At 35.9% G+C, this 22,725-nt stretch overlaps 1 protein-coding gene across 4 annotated transcripts; it reads left to right on the top strand.

The window, feature by feature from the left end:
- Nucleotides 1-212: 212 nt before the first annotated feature.
- On the top strand, nucleotides 213-22,570 carry LOC112554015 (myotubularin-related protein 10-B-like). Of its 4 annotated transcripts, none has more exons than XM_025221571.1 (16): nucleotides 213-370; nucleotides 939-1,013; nucleotides 6,509-6,572; nucleotides 6,823-6,968; nucleotides 9,299-9,325; nucleotides 12,182-12,257; nucleotides 12,938-13,020; nucleotides 13,458-13,514; nucleotides 14,035-14,122; nucleotides 14,348-14,468; nucleotides 15,177-15,264; nucleotides 15,644-15,732; nucleotides 16,473-16,600; nucleotides 17,976-18,122; nucleotides 18,525-18,700; nucleotides 19,778-22,570. In XM_025221571.1, the coding sequence occupies exons 1-16, from the start codon at nucleotides 302-304 to the stop codon at nucleotides 20,624-20,626; spliced, it is 2,283 nt and encodes a 760-aa protein (XP_025077356.1). In that variant the 5' UTR covers nucleotides 213-301; the 3' UTR covers nucleotides 20,627-22,570. The 4 variants fall into 4 exon arrangements, with proteins under 4 accessions (XP_025077356.1, XP_025077355.1, XP_025077357.1 ...); XM_025221570.1 differs by lacking the exon at nucleotides 9,299-9,325 and adding an exon at nucleotides 7,876-7,944; XM_025221572.1 differs by lacking the exon at nucleotides 9,299-9,325.
- The last annotated feature ends 155 nt before the right edge of the window (nucleotides 22,571-22,725 follow it).

Here is a 22,725-nt window from a genome sequence, read left to right as displayed (position 1 = left end):
CGATAGCATTTTTTACAGGGGGGGGGGGGAGAGATGTAAAGGACTTGATTTAATTCGACAGACAAAATCAATATCTCCCATCGAGCGCACAACTTACAACACACCACGGAAACACGCGCTAGCTGTACGAACTTTTATCCATTTCCATGAGCTTCGGTTAATGTCACCATAGACATACATCTAAAGGGGAGGCCACTCACGATGACGCTTTTGGGTTACCTGCCCATAACTTTGGAGGCGGAAACACAGACAGACGACATAGACTTGAGCCGGATGGATTTATAACGCGGTTAGAGTCACCATGGCAAAGCGATTCATCTCCTACCTCAATAAACACGAGGTTGTAGAAATGAAAGAGAAAGGAAAAGCGGTAAGTTGCATAAAACGAAACATAGTCTTCCGTATCTCTTGCGTGATGTGACCAACCTCCTTTCCCTGTTTGTGTCAACTGCGATGGTTAGCTTGGGAACCTTTCTATGTAGCAAGTGATATTTACAAAATTTTCATTTTGTCTCTTGCAAAATATTTCATTATATCTTTTTCTATGCTTTAAATCTGTCATGCGAAATATATGTCAACGCTTCTTTCATCAGTTAAATTCCTGTGTGAGATGATCCAATAAAACCAAAAAGAAAAAACAGTAGCATAATACTAATAGAATCCTTTTAAAAATTGGAAGATATTCACGTCTCAACAAGTAAGCAATTAAACAACGCAATATTATTAAATTTCATAACTTATTTAGTTCTTAAAGAGGAATTCATAAGAGTTTCACAATTGTGTGTGACTATATAAACAGAACTATGACATTGCCACAGCTGCGGTAACACATGAAGAACTGGTCGTGCGGTTCTCCGTTTCGAGAATTTGTGACCAGGAAAAATATCCTACTGTACTAAATCCCATTGTTTGCATTTTTCAAACATTGAAACTTTCAGACATTTAAATCATACATCAGTGAAATTAAGGATGGAGATGAGGAAGACGAAGAAACAAAAGGGGATGATGAGGATGTAAGTATATCATGTAAGCAGATGTAAGTAGATCCTGGGTGATCATGCTCCATGCTGTCATGGTTGTAGCTCTTTTTCACTGTATGCTAAACTCTTGCAGCAGCTTACTAATACAGCACTTTACTGTGAGGGATGTACTTTAAGCTTTAACATCGCATATCCGAGTCTTCTGTTATTTTTATACTCTTGAATTATGTATTTTTGTGTTTTGGAGTAGGGAAAGCATTTTTTTCATTTTGCAGCTGCCATATGATAATATGACATTAATACAATGAAAACTTTTAGTATAAGGAAGCTTCTTGTAGTATTACAGTGATGATTTCATCCAGAATTGTGTCACTCTCATTTGTTGGGCCTTTATCACACATTAGTTTGCTTATACTCTCTATGAAAAGAGCAAAAAGGAGCACAGTTTTAGGAGAAACTGGCAGCTAGCATCCTTGCAGTTGCAGGGTTTATGAAAACCAAGAAAGGTCAGCACACTGTTGGTAAATACATGAGGCAACTCTAAAGGTTTTCATAAAAATGGCTTTTTTTTCTCCTGTTCAGGGTGCATCTTATTTTTTAAAACTGCAACGGTGAGCTTGGAAGTTTTCATCAACCCTGCATTAAACTAGTGATAGGCTGCTAGTAAAGCATGTTGATGTAACAGCCTGTTTTCTCTCCCTATTTTCACATTCCTTATCTCAGAAGGGATTAGAAATCTATTAGCTCTCTGTGTGAGAGATTGCATGTGAATTTAAGTCTTTAATTGTTGCATAAATTCATGGGCTTATACATGTCACTCACAGCTCTTATTTGGATTTGCATGCCTGTGTATATATATATATGGATGTTGCTTTAGTACATATCAAGTAACAGGAATGACAGTAAAGAAAATCTCTAAGTGCAATGGCTTTTGATATATGTGTTCATTTCAATCAGTGCTTGCATGGCTGTTTTGCATGCCAAGGTCTGTAAATTTAAGGCAGTTTGCAGTGGTTGGGACATCAAAATCCATCTTGGTAGTTCATCTCCCCAAACAATGTGACAAAAATGCTGATGTGATTTGGGTTGATCTTTTAGATGTCGAAAGTGTTACTGCCTAAAATCATTTAAAATCAAGGTGAGGGGTTTCAAGGCCACAATTTCATCATAGACTTGCTATATCTTCTTCAAGTTGATGCCAACTACCAAGATGGCTACTTCTTACTGTTTGGTCACAGTAGGCAAAAACTGTATACAAGCTGAAATACCTCTAGCACATAATGCCAGAACTAAAATACACCAAGATTGAAACACTGTCTTTTATTGTCTGTTTCCCTGTCTTTCTTTCTGCCACTCTCTTTCATTCACACACACACTCATGTATGACAATCACACATGCACTCACAAGCATATATACAAAGAGACCTGCTATTCATTCATAATGATAGCTGGCTGCTGAAAATTTAATTTATAATTAGTGCACATAGAATCTCCATGTTATTTTTTTTATGTATCTATCTCTTTCTGACCTAACTTGTTTGATCTTTTTTTTACTTTTCCAATGGTACATTTGAGCAGATTATGTGGTTTTTTTCATGTCCTTAAATATGTATGAGTGCACTCAAAAGATATTTTCTACCATCATTCATTCAGAAGTATTTATGTTTTCTACCATCATTTATTCAGAAGTATTTAATATTTTTATCTATACGTGCATTGCTTTACCAGTTTATAAGCTTGTGAAAGTGTATATTTTCTTTCATTTATGAGCATTTGATATCCCAATATCTTTAGTGCCTAACTTTCTTTTAGAATTGAAAATTGATCATTACCTAGTGTTAATTAGAAACCAATTATCTATATATTCAGTGGCATGTACTTGGAAAGTGCAAAACAGAGAGACAAGATGTGGTGGAATCACATTTTACTTTTTTTTTGTTAAGATTAGTATTTAAACACATATGTATGTTAACATCCGTTGGTGTGTACCCATGCATCCAGGCAGACACACACAAACATATGAGAGCTAGTACACTTGTGCAGAGAATTCATTAATGGGTCAATACAGTAATGGTCTGGATCCCCTACCCAACCCCTATGCCCACTGCTTATCATCCAGCCTTCTGTCAACATTTTCTTTCAGAGTTATGTGCACTATATAAACATGTGCTAACAGAAAGGAAAAAGAAATCAAATCCTTCAGAAGACTCGAGTCATTAGTTGAGAGCAGTTTTTAAATCAACAAAGATTTGCTTTATACCCCAATAAAATTATTCACTGATGTGCAGTGGTATAAAAAATTAAAATCCAGTAGTGGGTAGGTGACACCAAAGAAAGCCGAAAAGGGGTTTTGAAAATGCTACATAGGGATAATTATCTGTTGGGATATTAAATCAAGACACTTTCAGGTTCTACAGAGCGCACTATGGCAAAAGCCTTGACTGAAAGTTTGTTTCACTTAAAAACTCATTTATTTCCTATTTTGATACTTTTTATGCTCAAATATCTTAATTTTCTCTGCTTGACTGGCTTCTCGCTTCATCTTTGGAGACAGCAAGTTTTTGGTCACATTAGTGTTGGTTTTGTTAGTGTTTAATAATGCTATTGTCATAACATCTTCCTTATTCTAGTCACATTAATTTAATTTGCACCTCTTTTGATATCTGCCCCCCGCCCCAATTACTTCCTGCAGCTTTCTTTGTTCTTTTCAATTATGAACTCATCCCAGCTCACCGTAAATTCAGTTTTTATGTATTCACACATAATTTATCAATGCAGTTGAAATGACAAAGTTATTGTGACTGATTGTATTGAGAGTGAACAGTTGATATTTTTCTTCTCATGTATACCTAGAAGCTCAAAAAAATTATTCCTGACCCCCGAATCCCAGACACATAGATCTTCCTTTTTTTTTCTGTTGTGGTATTTTGGATATTAGAGGGGAGGGCTGAGCAAAACAGCATGTTACTTTGACACACCATACTAGTTACAAAATTTGGAGGTACAAATCAGAGTACACACTCAAAAATATCAGTTATGATAGACACTGTAATCATAAAGCGTGTGCACACAAAACACACATACAGATGGACACACACAAACACAAGTGCATACACCACACCCTACACTTAAGTGCAAATTTGATACCTGAAATAATTTGTTTAATCATGAGAAAAGTTGTCAGCTTATACTTTACCTTCTTAATTTCAATTTTCTGCATGATATTTGTTCCTCTTGTACTATGGTTATATTTAAAGCAGTGTCAAAGAAATCATTTTTTTCTCTTATATCATTATAAGCAAAAACTTTTATTGTTTATCCGTTCCTAAAAAACTAAAATATTTTATCTATAGCTTTACAAGTGTGCAGATGGCACACTTCAAAGCTATGAAGAACATCAAAACCAGTTTTGCTGAATAAATATTGCATATTTATCTAAAGCTTCATCTTTCACATTGACCATCAAGTTAAGATGGAATGAATTAGTGGTCACTGCAAAAAATTAGTTTTCTAAAGCTGCCCCACCATAGACTTTCATTAAAGCAGACAGTGCAACTCTAGCATGACAGTAAAGGCAGCTCTTATTTTTAGTGTCATTTGAATTCATCTCTGATAAGAGCACCATTAAAGGCTTCCGTAAAACACTTCAAGCTGATGTGCTCATCTGTTCACAAGTGCTCTTTGTTCTATCAGGACATTGAAAACTCATTGTTGTATCTTTAGATAGATCCGTCATGATAGTATGCACACACCAACATATAGGCTCTTTCTCTTCATATTCTGTTTCCTTTGTTAACGTTATGCTTGAACCTCCTTCCTGTGTCACCATTACTGAACCAGTAAAATTAAAGGTGTCAGGGTCAAAAGCTCTTGAACTACATTTTGTGTGTTGGTGGTTGGGGGAGGTATGTATGCATGTGTGCACGCTGATTGGTTGTTTTGGTGTGAAAGTGCTTCCACCTAGAGGTGATTTCACTCTATTAGGGGAGGAAACTGGAGTACCCAGAGAAAACCCTTGATGGCCGGGCCTGTAAACAGGAATTACATACAGTGTCCTAGGGTGAGATCTGACCCTCTCAATGCAGTGGTGACAAGCAAGTGTTTTAACCACTACACTACTGGGTGACACCCCCACCCTCCAGTGTGGCATTCTTGCCTGCATGTGCATTTTTTTAATCTGTTCTTATCTTGATCTTTTTTATTTCTGTTTTTATCAGTCACTTAAGATCATACAGTGAACCTTACTGTTATAGTGAAACAAATTTTACATGACAAAACTTGTTACAATTATATTTCACTTACCTAAATTCAAAAACACTTAGCTGAGTAAGGAAATCCGGATGTTCTAAATTTGTGTATTCATTTGCAGAAGGAATGTAAGGGCTCATTGATGGGCAGTTTCCTTGTGAGATTTTGCATGGTCTTCTTACTTGATGCTAGGGAAATACCTACTACGAAAATAGAAGTCTTTTCAGTCCAGGTTTCTGCAGAAATCTTTACATGGATAGCATTGACAGGGCAAATAAGTTATATATTTACTTAATAATACAACTGAAAGTCTGTCATTAGGCTTATGATTGTTTCCCTACTTATAATAAAAGGAAGAAATTGGTTTGGAGAGATTTATCAAGTCTTTGGCTAGATTCGTGTTTAAATGGATTGAATAGTGTGTAATGTAGGTGAGGGTCAGAGTTTCTTGTCCATAAAATGAGGGTATTTTCAAATTCCCACTTAAACCTATTTTAGCCTCCCACTTCCTTCCCTCTCCTAATAAAAGTATTGAATATCTTTATGACTAATTCCAGAAAAAGTGCAGCGCAGTATTTATTTGTTAAAATTATTGTGACCTTTATTGTTCATTATGTCACTAATTTTTTAGAACAAGTAATGGGGAAGTATCACCTTTTATGTCAGGTTATTTCACAATGTCTTATGTGATGATACCTTCAGCCTAAACTCTTAGATTTTCATATCTCCAATGCCAAATTACTTTTCAGACCCCCAGACAATTTTTGTTTGTTTTTTTTTTTTTGTTGTTGTTTTGTTTTGCTTTTTGTTGCATGACTCATGTCCAGTTTATTACACAATGTCTTGTGTGATGAGACCTCCAGCCTAAACTCACTGAAGTTTTTAGGCCCCTGTTGCAAAATCACTTACTTTTTCAAACTTTTTTACATTAATTGTAACACTCTTGATTTATGCATGCAATGGGACAGACTGGTATGGGTGCATTTGTGTGTGTGTAAATTGTGTATATTTAGACATATGTGTAAATTGCATAAAAGTGTATTCATGAGTAAATTAGAGAGGGATAAGCATTCAGGTAGAAAATAGAGATCAGAGAGAATGGATCTCTGTAAGAACTGAGGAATTCAAAAAATTATTTTAGTTTTAATGTAAAAATTCTGAAATGACAAAATGCTGCATGGAAGGATGTGATATCTTGCTTGAGTGTGATCGTTAACTAGTTGGAGAAGGGTGGCTGATGGTTTTTGTTTTCATGTCCAAACTACCTTTTTTTTGTGTAGGAGGAAGTAGAAAAGAATGCCACCGCATTTTTTGAAAATTTAATGCAACCCAATCTCCTTCCAGGTACGTGGCACAGTGTTTCCTAATGACCTGTCAGATTTGTCTGGTTGGCTGTCAGCTTGCTGATCTATGTCCGCCAACCCCCAACAACCACTCTAAATTTTGCTCACTGTCTCCTTTTTTTTCATAAAAGATAACATTTTTAATGTGGACAAACAGTATGAAAATGTTAACATTAATACATCAATACAATACCATATAAAACCTGCTTTGTCCTTGATTGAGAATCTGATAGAAACACTTTTGTTTCCAGGGGAGCAAATAATATCTCATGCTGAGAGTGTGTTGAAGTATGCACCATACTCTGACCGTAAACAAGGCATGTCTGGCAATTTATTTGTCACCAACTTCAAAGTTTGCTTTGTCACAGCGGATAAGTCATCCTACACATACAAAGAGGTGAGTCAAGGAAATCTTTTATTATTTTACAATTGGCACTTTTTTTCTTTATTGCTAAATATCTGCTATGTATTAATGTGAAAAGCTGAAAACACACCATCTACATTTTTTTTTTTGCATAATCAATCTGCTTTGTCATGTTTAAAAAAAAAACCCAGTGGTTCATGGATCATCCTTGAAGCCCTAACTAGTGAAAGATCTCAGAAAACTAAAATAGGCTAAGTTGAAAAAGATTAAAGCTGCTAGTTACCATTTCTTGTACACAAGTGCCAAAGAACCACTGGCATTTTCTCAGCATGGATTTTCTGCTTATGGGCCTTAGCAGCCTACTTGACCTATGATCTCCATGGTATAATTACTAATTCTTCTGCAGTTGCCTTAATGTCTGTTCTGTGCCTCTGCTCCGTTCTTTGGATCTCTGTTCTTTCTCTACATATTACACCAGCTTCCAGGAGTAGCTGCTTTGCTGTAAAAGAGCCTTATTATCATTATTATTGTTTTATTATTACAATTACTGGTGTAGCATAACCACCATTGCCATCCCCTCCCTTATTGTATTGCAGCCCCCCTCTGTGCAGTGTCTGCATTGGATTCTTGTTGTACAGTTTTATCTGTTTGTGGCTTAAGTGTTCTTTTAAAAACAGTTCTTCCAAATAATGGTATGCATGAAATATGGAAGAAAACTTGTATTTCAGAACTTGTGGACATTTTTCATATTGTACAGTGAAAAATATTCTGCAGCAATATGGTCCAAACAATGATGTGCAGAAATTTAGGTTATACAGGACTTAGAGCCAGAAGTGGAAAAGTTAGTGAGCCCTGTCATAAGTAAGTGGTTGAGCAAGAATTTCTGCAAGAAGTGCTGGACATCAGATTGTCAAATAAAACTCCCATGCTTGTGCCGCAGAGCTTACCAGATTTTTCACCTACCTCCAAAATTACGGATTGGCTGCTGATTGATGCGGTTCCTGTTGTGGTGACTAAAGTCTCATATACCTGTATTTTCTTTGCTTTTCATGCCTTACCTCTGCCTGGAGATACATATATCTCACACCATCTGCATGCTTGAGCTGTTCATCAAGTTCCTTTTATTTAGTGTTACTAGTTCATCGAGTTCTTTTTATTCACACCTTTAATTTGCAGATCCCCAAAATTCAAGTCCTTTCAGTTCACAAGGGGTCTTTGGTGCTGGGTCCATTTGTATTGAACTTGTTATCATTCTGTTGCCCTCCTCATTTTATTAAATCATTTTATTACATTGACATTATTAAATATTACATAATAATATTAAAAAATATTATTGCTATTTTCTTATTTAGAACCCTTTCACATTTACTCACATCCATAATTCCACACAATCACTTGCTGTGCATTTCCAAGTGTGAATGCAGAGCACTAGTCACATCAAGTCCAATTATTTATATATACTTTGGTCATTTCTTAGTCAAGTCTTATGTAATTAAACTGCATCATATCAACTGACATGATGATATCATTAATGTTATTGTTGTTACTAAAACCATTGCAGTTTCTTGAAAGTATCATGACATCAAATTTTTATGTTGTTAAGTATCATAGAACTCTTATATACTTTTAATGTTATTTCATGTTCATACCATTTCCATTGGTCAGTATATTTCATCAAGTTTCTTGTCAGAAATTAGTCTGAGCCAAAAGTGAAATTTTCTGTTAATGATTTATTTAAATGTATGCCCTGGTGCTCCATTGCTTGTTGCTTTGGTTTAGTTTGTTTTGTTTTGTTTTGTTTTTTTAAGTTTTTGGGAGGACATGCACGAGAGAGTTTTCTAACAATTTTCCATTCATGTATTTTATTATAACTGAAGAGAAAAGAACACATTATTTATGTTCATAAAATTATATCTGAGTCCATGTGCAACAGTTTAAAAATAGCACGCTGTTTAAGTTTATATAAACATGTCTTAATCCATGTACATCCATATTTGCATGCTTGTGCACAATCAGGCATCTTTATGGGGTGGAATGGGTGGTGGGGGCTGGGCGCTTATGGTTTAATGAGACTTGAACACTAAGCTTTGATAAGCATGACAAGAAAATTGTTAAGAGAAATTGGGGAAAGTGTGATCCATAAGAATCCAGATGAATCTGGATAAATATTACCTCAGCTACAAATGATGTAGGTGTATATCTGTGTGTGAGTGTATTGATGTAACTATAATATGGCTATGGGAAATTTTATTAAGAAGTGGATATACGTGCATGTGAGAAACTGTGAGCAAGAGACTTAGTGATTGATCCCCAGAATTGTAACTGAAATGTGGAGTTCATGGTTGGTCTCTGAATGTTTAAAGCATGTGGACCCAAAGGACCCTTACTATGTGAGTACCTAATGACTTCACAATTAAAGTCAGAATTGCTTTGTATATACTGCTGAGGAGACATACAAGCAGGGATTGTTTCAGGATGGGCCACACAAAACTGGCACATGCTGTCCATTTCATTCTACGTCTAATTACACTCACCAAGAGATACCCGTCATATATGTGGCCCACCCTGCACTTCGCTGTAGCATTGAAAATGCAGCACTAATGACACAAGACACAGCAACATTGCACTGCAACAGCTGGGGTAGCAGCCTTGTGCGGTTAGCACAAATGAAACATCAGAGGAAACACATATGTCCAGTAACATATAGTTGTCACAGTTTTGTTCTTTCTTTGAATGATTTTAATGCTTTTAATGCTTTTAATGCTTTCTGGTACTTTTGTATGAAAGTTTTCCTTTATGAAGATCTGCATTTTGCCCAGCAAATATTAATACACTATGCATAAATAGCCACATACATTTGTGCGCACACGCACACAGATCTCTCTCCCACTGGCTGATATTTGCTTGTTCACTCAAGAAAATTGTCTTTAAATAATATTGTGTATATCCAAATTTTGTTGGTCCCCTATGCTTGTTGAAGAGTAATAAGGAATAAACATATCCAGATTTAGCTTTTACTTTTCTTTATACTTTATTTGCTTTATAGCCTGTTACAGTCACAAAGAATGTAATTTTTGCTTAAAATTTATCATTTAAACAAGATTTACATTTCTGTCAGTTCATTCCACTCCTACAAATTCTTTCAGAAGTCCAGATAATAACTCACAAAACTTGGTCTTCATTCACTGTGAGAGGACTTTAAAAAAAAACAACCTAACTGCTTTTAAATTTGTTCACATTGTAGATACTGTAGATAGTGGCAAATTCTGAAGCATAAGCATTCTCAAAGCAATATACAGCACCTTGTGAACAGCAATGAAACTTGTAAACACAAAAGCCAGATTCCTTGAGGGTCCCAGGGTAATTGACTGAGAATCTTTCTCAGCTCTCATACATCCAAGAAGGTCTCTGTAGAGAAGTCTCCGGTCTTCCAACTGGTCTTTCAAATCTGTATTGTGTAATCAATCAAAAACAGAAATTGCCACCTAAGCAGCTGGAGAGGGTGTAGAACTGCGTGTGGGTGGAGAAGAGAAAAGGCAAGTGGGCTGCAATGTTAGCTGAAGTAAAAAAAGATTTGAAGGTTGTATAGAGGTTGTATGGTGTTTAATTACTGATACCGAGGAACATGAGGTACCATCATGGTAACTGATGCTGAATTGAGCAGATTCTACAATGAATTCATTATCTCAATACTCATTATCTTGATCTCTAATGACTTTACGCAGTAGAGACAAAAAGACAGTAGTTAAAAACAATCTGGTGTATTCATCGTGTGTTTTGAACTCCCAAGATATTTACAGATTACATCACAACCTACTGAAATCCCTCTGCCTCTCCTACCCTATTTGGCTTGAAGCAGATTACTTCTCAACCTTCTCAAAAGCTCCCTCTGTACCTGTTAAACTACAGCAGTTGGCGCAAAGCAAAGTTGTTAATAAAAGAATTATTGGTGTAAAGATTTTAATTACAACAAAATTTAACAAACCTAAGAAACAGTCACTGTACATATGTCCTTGCAGGATGTTTGAAATTATTTTTTTTATTATAGTACACATATAATTTAATATTTCTGTTCACATATTATAACTCTTTCTGTTCAAGTATTTTATCTAATGCAAGAGATGAGTTCTTTGTTATTAACAACTTATTGGAGTGTAGGCTGAGTTTCTCTTTTTTCATTCCCACCCCAAACTTTTTTAAAATGAAGTAACGTAAGTCTATGCTGCTACATAAATTTGGAATTTCTGTATTTTTAGTAAGTTGGTTGTAGTGTTTTCATTAAATTTACAAATAATATATATAATCGGTGAGAGTTTTTGTGTGATAATAATTTTGAATTTTCATTTGAAGAATACTTAGACTTCTCAGTTATGAGATCTTCATTAGGCAGAATGTAAATTGTGTGTGAGAGAGAGAGAGAAAAACAGTGTACAGATATGAAAATGTAAGTTCTTTTCTAGTGGTGTATGTTGTGCCATAGATATACCATTATGTTACACACAGTGGAAATGTTAAGTCTTGTACAATAATTATTTACTCATAATTAATTGCCACAATGCTTTTACATACATTCATCATGATTTGTTTGTACACCATTGTGTTCAAATGATTATTATGACTCATGACAAATGACCAACTTTATTAATCCAAGTGGGAAAGTAGAACTTGGGAAGAGTGCAGTTACCAAAAAAGAAAGAAAGACAGAACAAGTGCTAGTTACAAGATAAGAATAAGGCAAAAATGTAAAAATATGTGCAGTATGAAATATGTAAAAGTGCGCAGTGTTTATTCATGCGTAAGAGTGATGGATGGGGGAAAAGGTAGATTAAGAGTTTGTCTTCAGGTCTTCATTACCAGGAAGTAAATGAAGCATTTGGTATACTAAGAAAAATATTTCATGCATCTCAAGTCTAGAGGAGAGAATAGTACTTAAAATTTGCTGAGAAAGTTCTTGGTACAATTTTCAGTTGTGAAAAAATAGCAAAGCTTACTTGCTCACTCAGTATTTCCTTATTTTCCCTCCTTTTGTGTCATTAGCTGTTTCAGGGAGAGGGGTATTTTTTGATACATTATAGCAGCATGCTGTGTTATGAAGTTTCTTTAGAAATTTTAGGCGGTCTGATGTGTAATAATTCTGGTGAAGGTAGACTCGACTGAAGCTGGCTTTTAGTGTGTAATTAATTGGGGGTTTTTGAGTCACTTTGAGAACAGTCCCCTTAAAAAAAATATATTATTTGTGCTTCCAGACAAAATCTCGTCAACGGAATAAGCTGATTGATGACAACGATACACCTTTGACCTGCATAGATAGCATAATTCAAGGTAAAATATATTACTTTATCACTTCTGCCACTTTCACTTCATACGAGTTGTCTTAGATATAAATATTTATAAACTTTTATACTAGGTCATAAGCTTATCAAACTATGCAAGATAACCTGGTAAAAATATATTCTATTGAAATTCATGGCTGATCTGGTTTAATTACTTCTGTAGCAGACTTTGAAGGCTTACTCACATACACATTTTTCTGTTAATGACTAGGTTTAGTTTATTGCAAATTACAGATCCTAAAATTTTATCAAACAGCTCTGATCTAGATGCCAGGAGATTAATGACTAAAGACAGCGATATTTATTATTAATCTTTCAACAACATTGAAGTTAAGTTTGTTTTGGATCAAAAAAAATCAAAAATCAAAATCAAAACAGACTTTTTTGTCTGTCCAGGAGACCCAGGACAGAAATTTGTCTTCGCTCACAAGGGCAGGCATACATATACAGACATTTAACACACAGTTAGTAGTAAACATTAGGAGTGAAAATAGATTAGATTAGATTTTTAAACAAAAATTCCATCAACATATATTTGAAGTGATCTTCATATTGTGTAAAAATAACAGTAGGTAGGTGTGTGTTATGATGTAGTTTGCTCTTTTGTTGGTGGTGAGTTATCAAGTACACTGAGGAACACTATTAGAGGACATGTTTCTAATATTTCAGTATTTTCTGGAGGAAAAAAAAAGACTCTACAACCGGGCAGTGTTGTTAGTCCCAGCACCAAATATCTGGAAATACACTGTAAGGTAATGCAAGCATCCTTATCAGATTTATGCCTTTTTGCAGTCTTCTATGATTATTTGAACTTTTGCATGACAGGGTGCACATGTGAATAGCAAATGTTTATAAATCAGTATTGTCGGATGATGGTCACTAAAGTGGTTTGAAATTGTGCAAACATAAAAAAAAGAGCTTTTGGACAAAACAGTGCCCATGTATATGATTAATCATATGTGTGTGTGTGTGCATGCAATGTGTGGGTGTATGAGTTGAGTGCATGTTTGTGTGCTTGCATATGTGTGCACTCTTGCATTTCTGTCTGTGTTTGGACCAGTGTGCATGCAGGTTATTCTCTTGTTGACTGTCACAATTTGGTAATACTGTATATTGACCAAAAAAATATGTTATTCTTATATGGATTTTTCTTGTAACATGAAATTAAAATTAATTTTCTACTTTTCAGGATTTTCAGCTACATGTGTTTGGCTTTAAATTTGTTCCAAAAGATCAGGCAAAGAGGGTAAGTAATTTTTGTTGGTTTTGTTTTGTTTTCACTAATGAATAATTTTCATGATATATCCATTAGATGCAAGAATATTTAGATGATATTTGTCAATAATTTTTTTCTTTAAATTCTGTTCTTTCAGAATTTTGTTAACAGGATGCAGTTTTTTTAAAGAACAGCTCTAATTTAATATATTTTAGAGTGGTTTGTGTTGCTACTAATTTTGATGCTTGTTCTTTTATCATTATTATTATTATTATTAGATTTATTTCTTATATTTAAATGTCTAGACTGCTTGACAGCTGTGTGAATGACACTAAGATTTGAAATACATCTTTATGTATATTTTTTTAACTTTATAAATTTATTACTTAAATAGCTGGGAAGCATCTGATGTACATTCGAGTTACAATTATTGAGGCTTAATTCTATCAGTGACCTAATAAGCAATTCCCAAGTATTGTTGTAATTTCTCATCAATGACTATAACTTAAAGCAATAATTATCTTTCTTTGCGATCTGCCTTGTGTTACAGATAGTCCAAGCCATTTTGCACCACTCCTGCCCCAACCGCAGTGATCTACTTTTTGCCTATGAATTTGGGCTTAATGGCAAGTTTACAGGTAACCATTGTTTTATCCTTCTGTTTTGTAAAACTTTCAGCAGCCAGCAATCTGTCAGTACGAGAGATTTTTTTAACAATCAGATTGAAAGTGATTTGCAAATATTAGTTTTGGAAGCTACATATATTTTCCTGTAGTTGTTGACATTTTGCAGCTAACCATTTGGTCAAAACAAGTTCTTTTTTCATATTTTTAAAAGCCAACATTTTTCTTCATTTTTTTCAGAAAATACACTACGCAACAAGTTTTACGAACAGAGTCACTGGGATGCAGAATTACTTCGCCTCCAGTGCAATGGGAAATGGCGAGTCACTGATGTCAACAGAGAATTTCATATGAGCTTAAAGTGAGAAACACCAGTTGTGAACCCAGATCAAAACATCTTTTTCTTGAAAAGTCCTTCTACAGTTTACATTTCCTTCTTCTTTATACCATGGGTTTGCATGCTGTGGGCACATCAACAACATTTATTTTCTCATATCAGATTCATTCTCACTAATTTGGATGATTGATAACAAAAGAAGCTAAATATCTCCACATCTGTTATACACTGGCATTTTATACTTGTTTAAATTAGTCAAAATTGTAATTTTAAAAAAGGTAGAGTTAGAGTCCCATAGCCTAGTGGTCATAGAAATAGTAAACCTTTTGTGGTTCCCCATATCACAGCTTCATTTGCAAGGCTCAGACCTCAATCTTCTTCCACTGCCCTAGCCTTTCCTTTTAAATCAGATCCTTCTGCTAGTTGAGCAGAGTTTTTGGCCAGTCATAGATCCCCGAACTGGTGAGCTTCTACTCTGAAATTAAGCGTACTAACCACCAGGGTCCAGCACTTGTCCTCGTGATTCTGAGCAGAATAAATTTCTTCATAATTTATGGAAATGCTATTGGTATGTCATCGTACAGTATTACTAAATTTATGTGCACATGTGTATGCATTCAGAGAGCATATTTAATTCTGTCATTTGTAGATGTCAATGCGTATCATTATAAATAAGACACTATAACAACACTTACTCTAGCATGTCCATTTCTGGGATTTTTCTTTTCACAGCTTGCCGGAATATTTTGTGATACCCACATTCCTTACTGATTCTGAGCTTACCAGAATGGCAAACCAGTATGTGGGAGAGAGATTGCCAGTAAGCTTTTTTTTTGATACATTTCTTAAAAGCTTCTGATAAAAGCTATAGCTATTGAGTTTCACATGTAATGGAAGATCTATTCTGATAAATGTATTTCTTTAGGTATAATTATTCAATCCAATTTTTTTCCAGCATATTTCATTGTGTACAGAATGAAAATTTTGGAAAATAATTTCAGTTAGCATCTTTTAAGAAGTATGATTTGTTTTTTTCATTTTGCTTTTTCTAAGGCTTTGAATGTATTTGTATAAGAGATATGTGTAATAAATTCTTTTAAATGTGGTTGTATAAAGGCTTTATACTTTATATGAAAACAAATTCTAATGATATGGTGATGATTTGATCAGTTTTGTTTCTTTTACAATTTTCTCTTCAGACATGGTCATACACATGTGCAAACGGAGCCAGTCTGATTCGAATGTCAGTCTTGTTACCAGACTCTGATTTCAAGACTTGTGAAGAAAAGTGAGTTCTACAGTCAAACTGAGGCATCAAAATGTACCTCCATATAGAAAATGGTTCCAATAACAAATATTTCAGTCATATTGCCATCATTGTTATGGGAATAATTCGTACCTCGCTGCAGTGTTACTAAATCCCCATACCCACTTCCCTAAATACTGTATACATAATTCACAACACTTTCATATTTGTCACACAGGTCAGCATAATATGAAAGAAAATAAATACACTTATACATGTAGTAGAAATTTATATACGAAGACATACAGTGCTGAGGTTTAACTATATATATTAAACATAAGTTGTAAAATAGATATTAGTGTATCATATTATCAATGTAGTAATGAAGAGCTGTATTATATAAGTATCTAAAACTACATTCCTGGCCTGCAGTGATTGCAGACCTCTGCCTATGTGGAGATCTGAAAATTTATGGACGTTTGTGTGTGAAACTCATAGAAACCCCCACTGGTATTTCTTTTTTTTTTTTTTTTTTTAACAAGCGAATCCTTTATTTACTGTCAACCTGTACAGTTCCTTCTTTTTTTTTTTTTTTTTTAACATTTATTTTACATTAACACATTACATTTACATTAACACATTACATTTACATGACAAAATCATCAAAATCATATTCCTTGAATTATAACGAGCATACCCACTGGTATTTCTTTGCGAGCAGACCTACACATGAACATGTGCAAGAAGGCCATTTGTATTTAGGATGTGATTTACTTCTGCAGAATGGTGTTAGCGGTCAAGGAGGCTAGCGGCAACAGGGACCTGAAGATTGTTGACTTGACAGAAACCTGCCCATCTGTGGCTGACATTCGCACTAGCAGCATCAAACTCAGGGCACTGTGCATGACAGGTAAGTCTTTCCACCTTGGGACCACAAAGGTGACTGTATTGCTCATTTATTCGCCTAACTGGCTTGGGGGGACTGCTCTGTCATTTTGTATCGTCTGTGAATCCATGTTGAAATTTGGTGTTTCCAACTGACCTGTGCTTTTTGTTTGCATTGTTTCCTTTGTTCTTGATTTTATTCAGTGCCTGTGCCACATGGTTTCTTCCCATAGACATCATTTGCTAACGGTCTCCAAATCCTATTCTTCATTTTGCTATCTTGCTTGAAGTTCTTGACTTTGTGGGATTACTTGTGCCTACTTCACTGAAACTTAACTTTTTCGACACTGCAGACAAAGAGGTTTTCCTTTTTCTGATCTGTGAAACTGTGCTTTATGGCTGCAGGTTTAGCAGAATAGATCTTGGATTTATAAGCCTCAGCAATGTTGCTGATGATGAGTGTTATATCACAATTTGTGGTTTTATGTCATCTTGCGCCATGTGTGTTTTTAGCCTTCTGTTGAGTTTACTTCTTCAGTGCCTAGATACTCAACAAGTTGTCCTAAAACTTGAAATGAATTATTCCAACGAATCTTTCTTCACCTCCCATTGACTCAGGGAGACCTCAAATGTTGCTCTGTGTGATATGGCTGTTTTACTTGTTTAGTTTCTGTACAACATATTGAGCTTGCCTATGGTGAGATTGTGCTGTAGAATCTGCTAATCTACATGGATATTGCTGACCGATTGCATATGTCAAAGCGTTTTGAGCTTTGCTGCTAGCTAGGAAGTGAGCTATAGAAGTGCTATTATCATATCTATTTGTGGCAAGCACCTCTTTCCACCATGTAACACCACAGGAGACTGTTCTGTTCACATGTGCATAGAGGTAAATCTGGCATGTCGTCCTGAAGCGAGGGTTTGTCATCATCCATGAGAAAAATCAAGGGAAAACATCTTGTCTGCATAGTTACGATGCACTTCCCAGACTCCATGGATATTACTCTGTTACTTTACCCCAGGAGTAAAGCAGCATCTGTTGAATCTGGACGCTACTTTATAACTGTGGGGACAAGATGTTTTCCCTTGATTTACTTGGACCAACTTACCTTCTTTTCATTACTATGGCCTGTTGTGACTGCACAGAAGACTAAGACAATGACTGACAGAAAATGTTAATCAAAATGTAACTCTCATGTTTCATTATTCTCTACACATCTGTTGACAGCTTCCACCTCTGCGGCAATTATCTCATTTTATTTTCAGGAATGACAGAAAGTTCTCATGTTTGCACATACATGCACACAATTATTAGTTATCACCTTAATCAGATCCGTTCAGTTCACAATCTATATTTTTCTACCAATTATTTTTTTTTTAATTTTATGGTGATCTTTCAGACACATATAGTGAATTCTTCAGACAAGATGCAACGTGGCTGTCACAGCTGGATGGTAGCCAATGGCTGATCAACGTAGGCCGTTGCCTTAAGACTGCAGCGGAAGTAGCGGATCTTTTGATCAGCAAGGTGTCAGTAGCCTTGAAAGGTGAGGACAAGGCTAACTCAAGAGAGAGATTTTTACCAAGAGTAGGAATTAATAATGGCATACTGATTCGGTGAACAAGTATCAGAATGTCATATAGTTCTTATAAATTTGTGCAATAGTGGGCTTTTCACAAATGGTACCTGGCATTGCATGGATTGCTTTCTTTCATAAACTTTTTCCAGTTATAATTTTATTGTCAACTTGCAATTACCACTTCTCTAAGTCAAAGTTATTTAGTGTAGTCATTAACATCTGGCCTCTGACTGAGTAGCCAAACAATATGACTAATCTTGCACTTGTTATTCTTGTAATATCCATTCTATAACTGGATAATGTCGATGTCACTGTTGTCATAATGTTTGCAAAAACTTACTCTGGTTGGGGTTTTTTTTCTTTTAACAGAAGAAAGAGCTGTTGATTTGAGTTGTGTGGTGTCGTGTCTGGCACAACTTATTATCGACCCCTACTTCCGAACACAGGAAGGCTTTTCATTTCTGGTACAGAGGGAGTGGACGGTTATGGGTCATCCTTTCCAACGAAGAAATCATTTGATACAAGGAACACCTGAAAATGACAAGGCAATTTTTTTTTAACACTCTCTTGATTTAGTTTGCTATTTTGTGAATTAGTCTCATCAGTGCATATTATTCGTTAAATATAAAAGCTGAAGATTGTGGACAGCTAATTTTCACCACAACACTTTTCAAAAGACCAAGCTTTTTGACTTCTGCTGGCATTACGGGGTGGTTAGCCCATCACCAATGCAGTGAAGGTTGGCTGTCCTGGGTTCAGCTCTTGTCTTGGACACGTTCTTTCTCTGCATGTGACATCTGTTTACAGGGCTGGCTGCCTTGCTGTGACATAGCCTTAGTTGCTGGCTCGGCGAAAAAACACCATTTCCCCCTTATTGTGCTGGGATTACAATTAGTGATTGATAACTTTATTGGTTTTAGTTCTTTTTTTCATCTTTTCCCTTCTTTTTCATTGTTTTTTTGCATTTACCATGAAATAAAAGATTTGATAAAGTTATTGATATGATGGTTTGCTGAAATGTCATCCTTTTTAAAGATGAAGTTGCACCACTTCCTGTTTGTCCATGCTTGCATCTTGTACCTGTCATGGAGACTGGCACTTACATCAGATATTGGAAGATTCGATTTGGATGCTTATTTAGTTTGCTAAGAACCTATTTAAGCTCTTACTATTTGTTTTGCCTCATGTAGAAGGAAACTGATTGTCTCCATTTTTGCTACTTGGAGATAAAAAAGATGTTTTTGCCACAACTTATCCTCATCTTTTTCGAAGATAATCACTAGATTCACTACATAATCACAAACCTGATTTGGTTTCAGCTATCTGGCATGTATGTCTGTCTCCATGGGTGTGTAGCTTATTTGCTAAGATTGTTTTGATGGTGTAACATGCTTTGTGTCAGTGATTGGCCCTCTGAGATCCTGCTGTTGTGGGTCATATCTTAAACGTTTGAAACAACAGTGTTAATCATGCTTTATTTGGAAATGAGTTGCTTGATTTTGACATTGATTCCCATACTTTAGATGTCTTGTGGATGTAATTCTTGATTGGCTTGTCTTCATCATGTTATCTTAAGCTATACTTATGTAACTGATTTTTTTCTGAACTTTTCATTTTGGCAGGGCCCAGTGTTCCTCCTTTTCCTGGACAGTGTTTGGCAGTTGCTGCAGCAGTTCCCTTCACGCTTTGCCTTCAGCGAGACATTCCTCACCACATTGTGGGATACAGCACACCTGGGAATTTTTGACACCTTCCTCTTTGACTCAGCCTGGGAGCGCAGGCGTTTCTTCCGTGAAGGTCGGAAATTGGCCAACATCTGTTTACCCAGTGCTTGGGAGTGGAGCCTTCAGTTCTCTGAAGACGATGTCTTGCTTTTCAACAACCCTCTTTTCGTCCTGCACACATCTTCTGATCTGGAGGGAGTGATCAGCATTGCTCGAGGATCTTTGAAGCGACAGCAGAAGACAACTACCTTCAGTTACGCACACATGCTGACTGACTTCTACGACCTGGAGAAAAAGAAAAGTGACTTGTTCCGAAAGCCTGACAGTGATGTTCTGGCTCCTATCAACTCTGCACCTGCCATGTTATGGATCTGGTCACAATGCTACCTGCGATGGTGCGTCCCAGCACAGATTCTGCGTGGGGGTCGACCAGCAGAGTACATGCACCAGTGTTTACTTGTAGAGGAGATCCTCTGCCTTCAACACCGCATCAAGAAACTCGAGGAGCAGAAAGACAGGAGGAAAAAATCCGTGGGCAGTTTGAAGCTTCCACGTCCTCAGTCAGGCTTGGTTTTCTCTCTAGAAAGCAAGTCTGTGTTGGACTCTGGTTACCTTACCTCGTCCTTCCCTTTTCCTGCTGCAGTGACAACTCAAACCCAGCACAAACTGATCGATGGACCTTTGAGCATGTTTCTGCATGAAAGCCTCGTTCAGTACAATTACGATGAAGACATGGCTGAGGACTGAAGTGCACTTCTGTAATAAACCAGTCAAATGCATCTTTCTTATAAACTATCAGCCAACAGAACTTTCCTGTGTTTGTTGTTAACAGTCACAATCATAACTTGCCAAAGTAAAATCACTCAGCTATGCTTTACACTTGGCCATTTGTTGCAGATTTTTGCTTTGCCTTTATACCATCATAACATTTGGTACTGAATTGACATGATTACATTAAAAGTACAATGCAAAATAAAATTTAAACAGGTCTCTAAATGAAACAGGTAATTGCATCAGAGCAGAATGCATACTACTGTTTGCATATAGAGAAGCAGCGAGTCAGTGTGTTTAGAACCAGTCTTTGTAATCTTCATTATGTTTACAAAAACATCAGTAAGCTCACAAGGTGGTTTTTCAGTAGGTTAGAGCTGCACAAAAAAGACCACCAAATTACCACTAGCATCAGAAAAATGTCAGTAAACACTGGCTTTGTTATGCATATGATAGATGCTAGGTAATAAATTGTCACTGTTGTTATCAGTCATGTTTTAGCACTTTTTTCTCAGTTACAGAAAAAACATTCGCAAGTATAATAAAACATTTTTTAAAAATGTTCACTTCCTCGGGCATATATATGTGTGGAAAAGATTAACCCTGTAATATATTAGGAAGACTGCTGCTAACTACCCATGACAGATGTAAGATCATGAATACAGGAATGTTTGAAAAGGACAGTATTAACATTATCAAGAAACTATTTTTTGTTATAATTTGTTGAGATATATTATGCTGGAACTGCTTGGTAATTTGTATTCATAGGATTCAGCGTATTGGCACCAGTTGTATGCACAATAGGAGTTTCAGGAGTAAGTATGCCTGAATTACAAAAGAATGTGGTAATAGGTTTCACAGGTTGATAGCCTACCAGCTGTTTTAACACTACAGGTAACGGAATACTGCATCTCAAGCTAGAGCTATCGTGCCTCAGAATCAGCACCTCAGTACTTGTACTAGTCTGTACATACGGTGTAGCACTTTCATAACATTTGTGTGCATAAGGAAAACGTCATCAACTAAATATTGTGTAACCATGTCATTGTCAGAAAAAAACATTTTAGTTATAAAAATAGGGATTATTCGTGTCTAGATTTCTCTGATTGGAGGGGAGGGTTGGGAACTGCACAGATGATTGTGGCAATGCTATAAGCTCCATACCGTTGGCAAAGGCCAGTAATGAACTTCACAACCTGTACAGCTAGTTTTGGTAATGAATGCAGCCCTATGCTGCTACATATGGAGTGTTGGAAGAGAGATGTGTGCAGGCTCTAGTGTAAAAGACATGATTGTCAGTTTGTATGAATTTACTTGCAACGGTGAAATATAGTCAGATGTGACCTTACTGTGAATAGTTTATATGGAAAACTTTTTTTTTTTTGAACTGAAGTTTTCTAGGATGTTGCCTAGTTGCAAGTACTGTTTGCACCCATTACAAAACTGAAGGCAAATGTTTTGCATTCATCCTCTTCTTTTCTTTTGCATTCTTCAACTTTTATTATTTGTGAATGCATAAGCCCTGTAGCACTTCAAAGCAAACCTTGCCCCAAGACATGCATGTGTAATCAGTCTTGGTATTCATTTATTTTTTGCCCATTATTTGTACTGGCTGATATCATTGTTGTAATTCCTTTCAATGTATCTTTTTCCCTGTAATCTTTTACAAATGTTCCAAGACAAATCATGTATATATCCCCATGGTTCAAACCTAGCCGTTAATTTCATATCTAATAGACATCCCATTTCCCTGCCTCATTCAAAGGCAATTAAAAATACCCCTAACTAAATACTGCTTATCATGAAAAGGGTTCACCAATGGCCTTTTGTATTTATTTCATGCTCAGTCATGCAAAATGTGCCACATATCACTAAAGATATGCTATGAGGAGCAGCAAATAAAGAACGGTCACATTTCATGCCCATTTGTTGTGGACAATAAAAAGTGTTTTCCATGAGAGGGGAAAACCTTGTGCCTGAATGCTACAGTACTGCTAAACTCAGGTCTCGTGTCTGTAATTACCATGTCAATATTTTAATTGTCAAATTAATTCAATGAACTCCCACCCTTTGTG

The sequence above is a fragment of the Pomacea canaliculata genome, linkage group LG13 (genome assembly GCF_003073045.1).
Source record: "Pomacea canaliculata isolate SZHN2017 linkage group LG13, ASM307304v1, whole genome shotgun sequence".
NCBI classification, from domain to species: domain Eukaryota; kingdom Metazoa; phylum Mollusca; class Gastropoda; order Architaenioglossa; family Ampullariidae; genus Pomacea; species Pomacea canaliculata.
Note: the sequence above shows the minus strand (reverse complement) of the source record. Positions and strands in the feature narration are given on the sequence as shown.

Coding starts and splice junctions, on each gene's coding strand:
- LOC112554015 (XM_025221570.1), top strand. CDS start 302: ATGGCAAAGCGATTCATCTCCTACCTCAATAAACACGAGGTTGTAGAA. Junction 12,258..12,937: donor CATAGATAGCATAATTCAAG/GTAAAATATATT, acceptor CTAATATTTCAG/TATTTTCTGGAGGAAAAAAA. Junction 18,123..18,524: donor GGTGTCAGTAGCCTTGAAAG/GTGAGGACAAGG, acceptor TTCTTTTAACAG/AAGAAAGAGCTGTTGATTTG.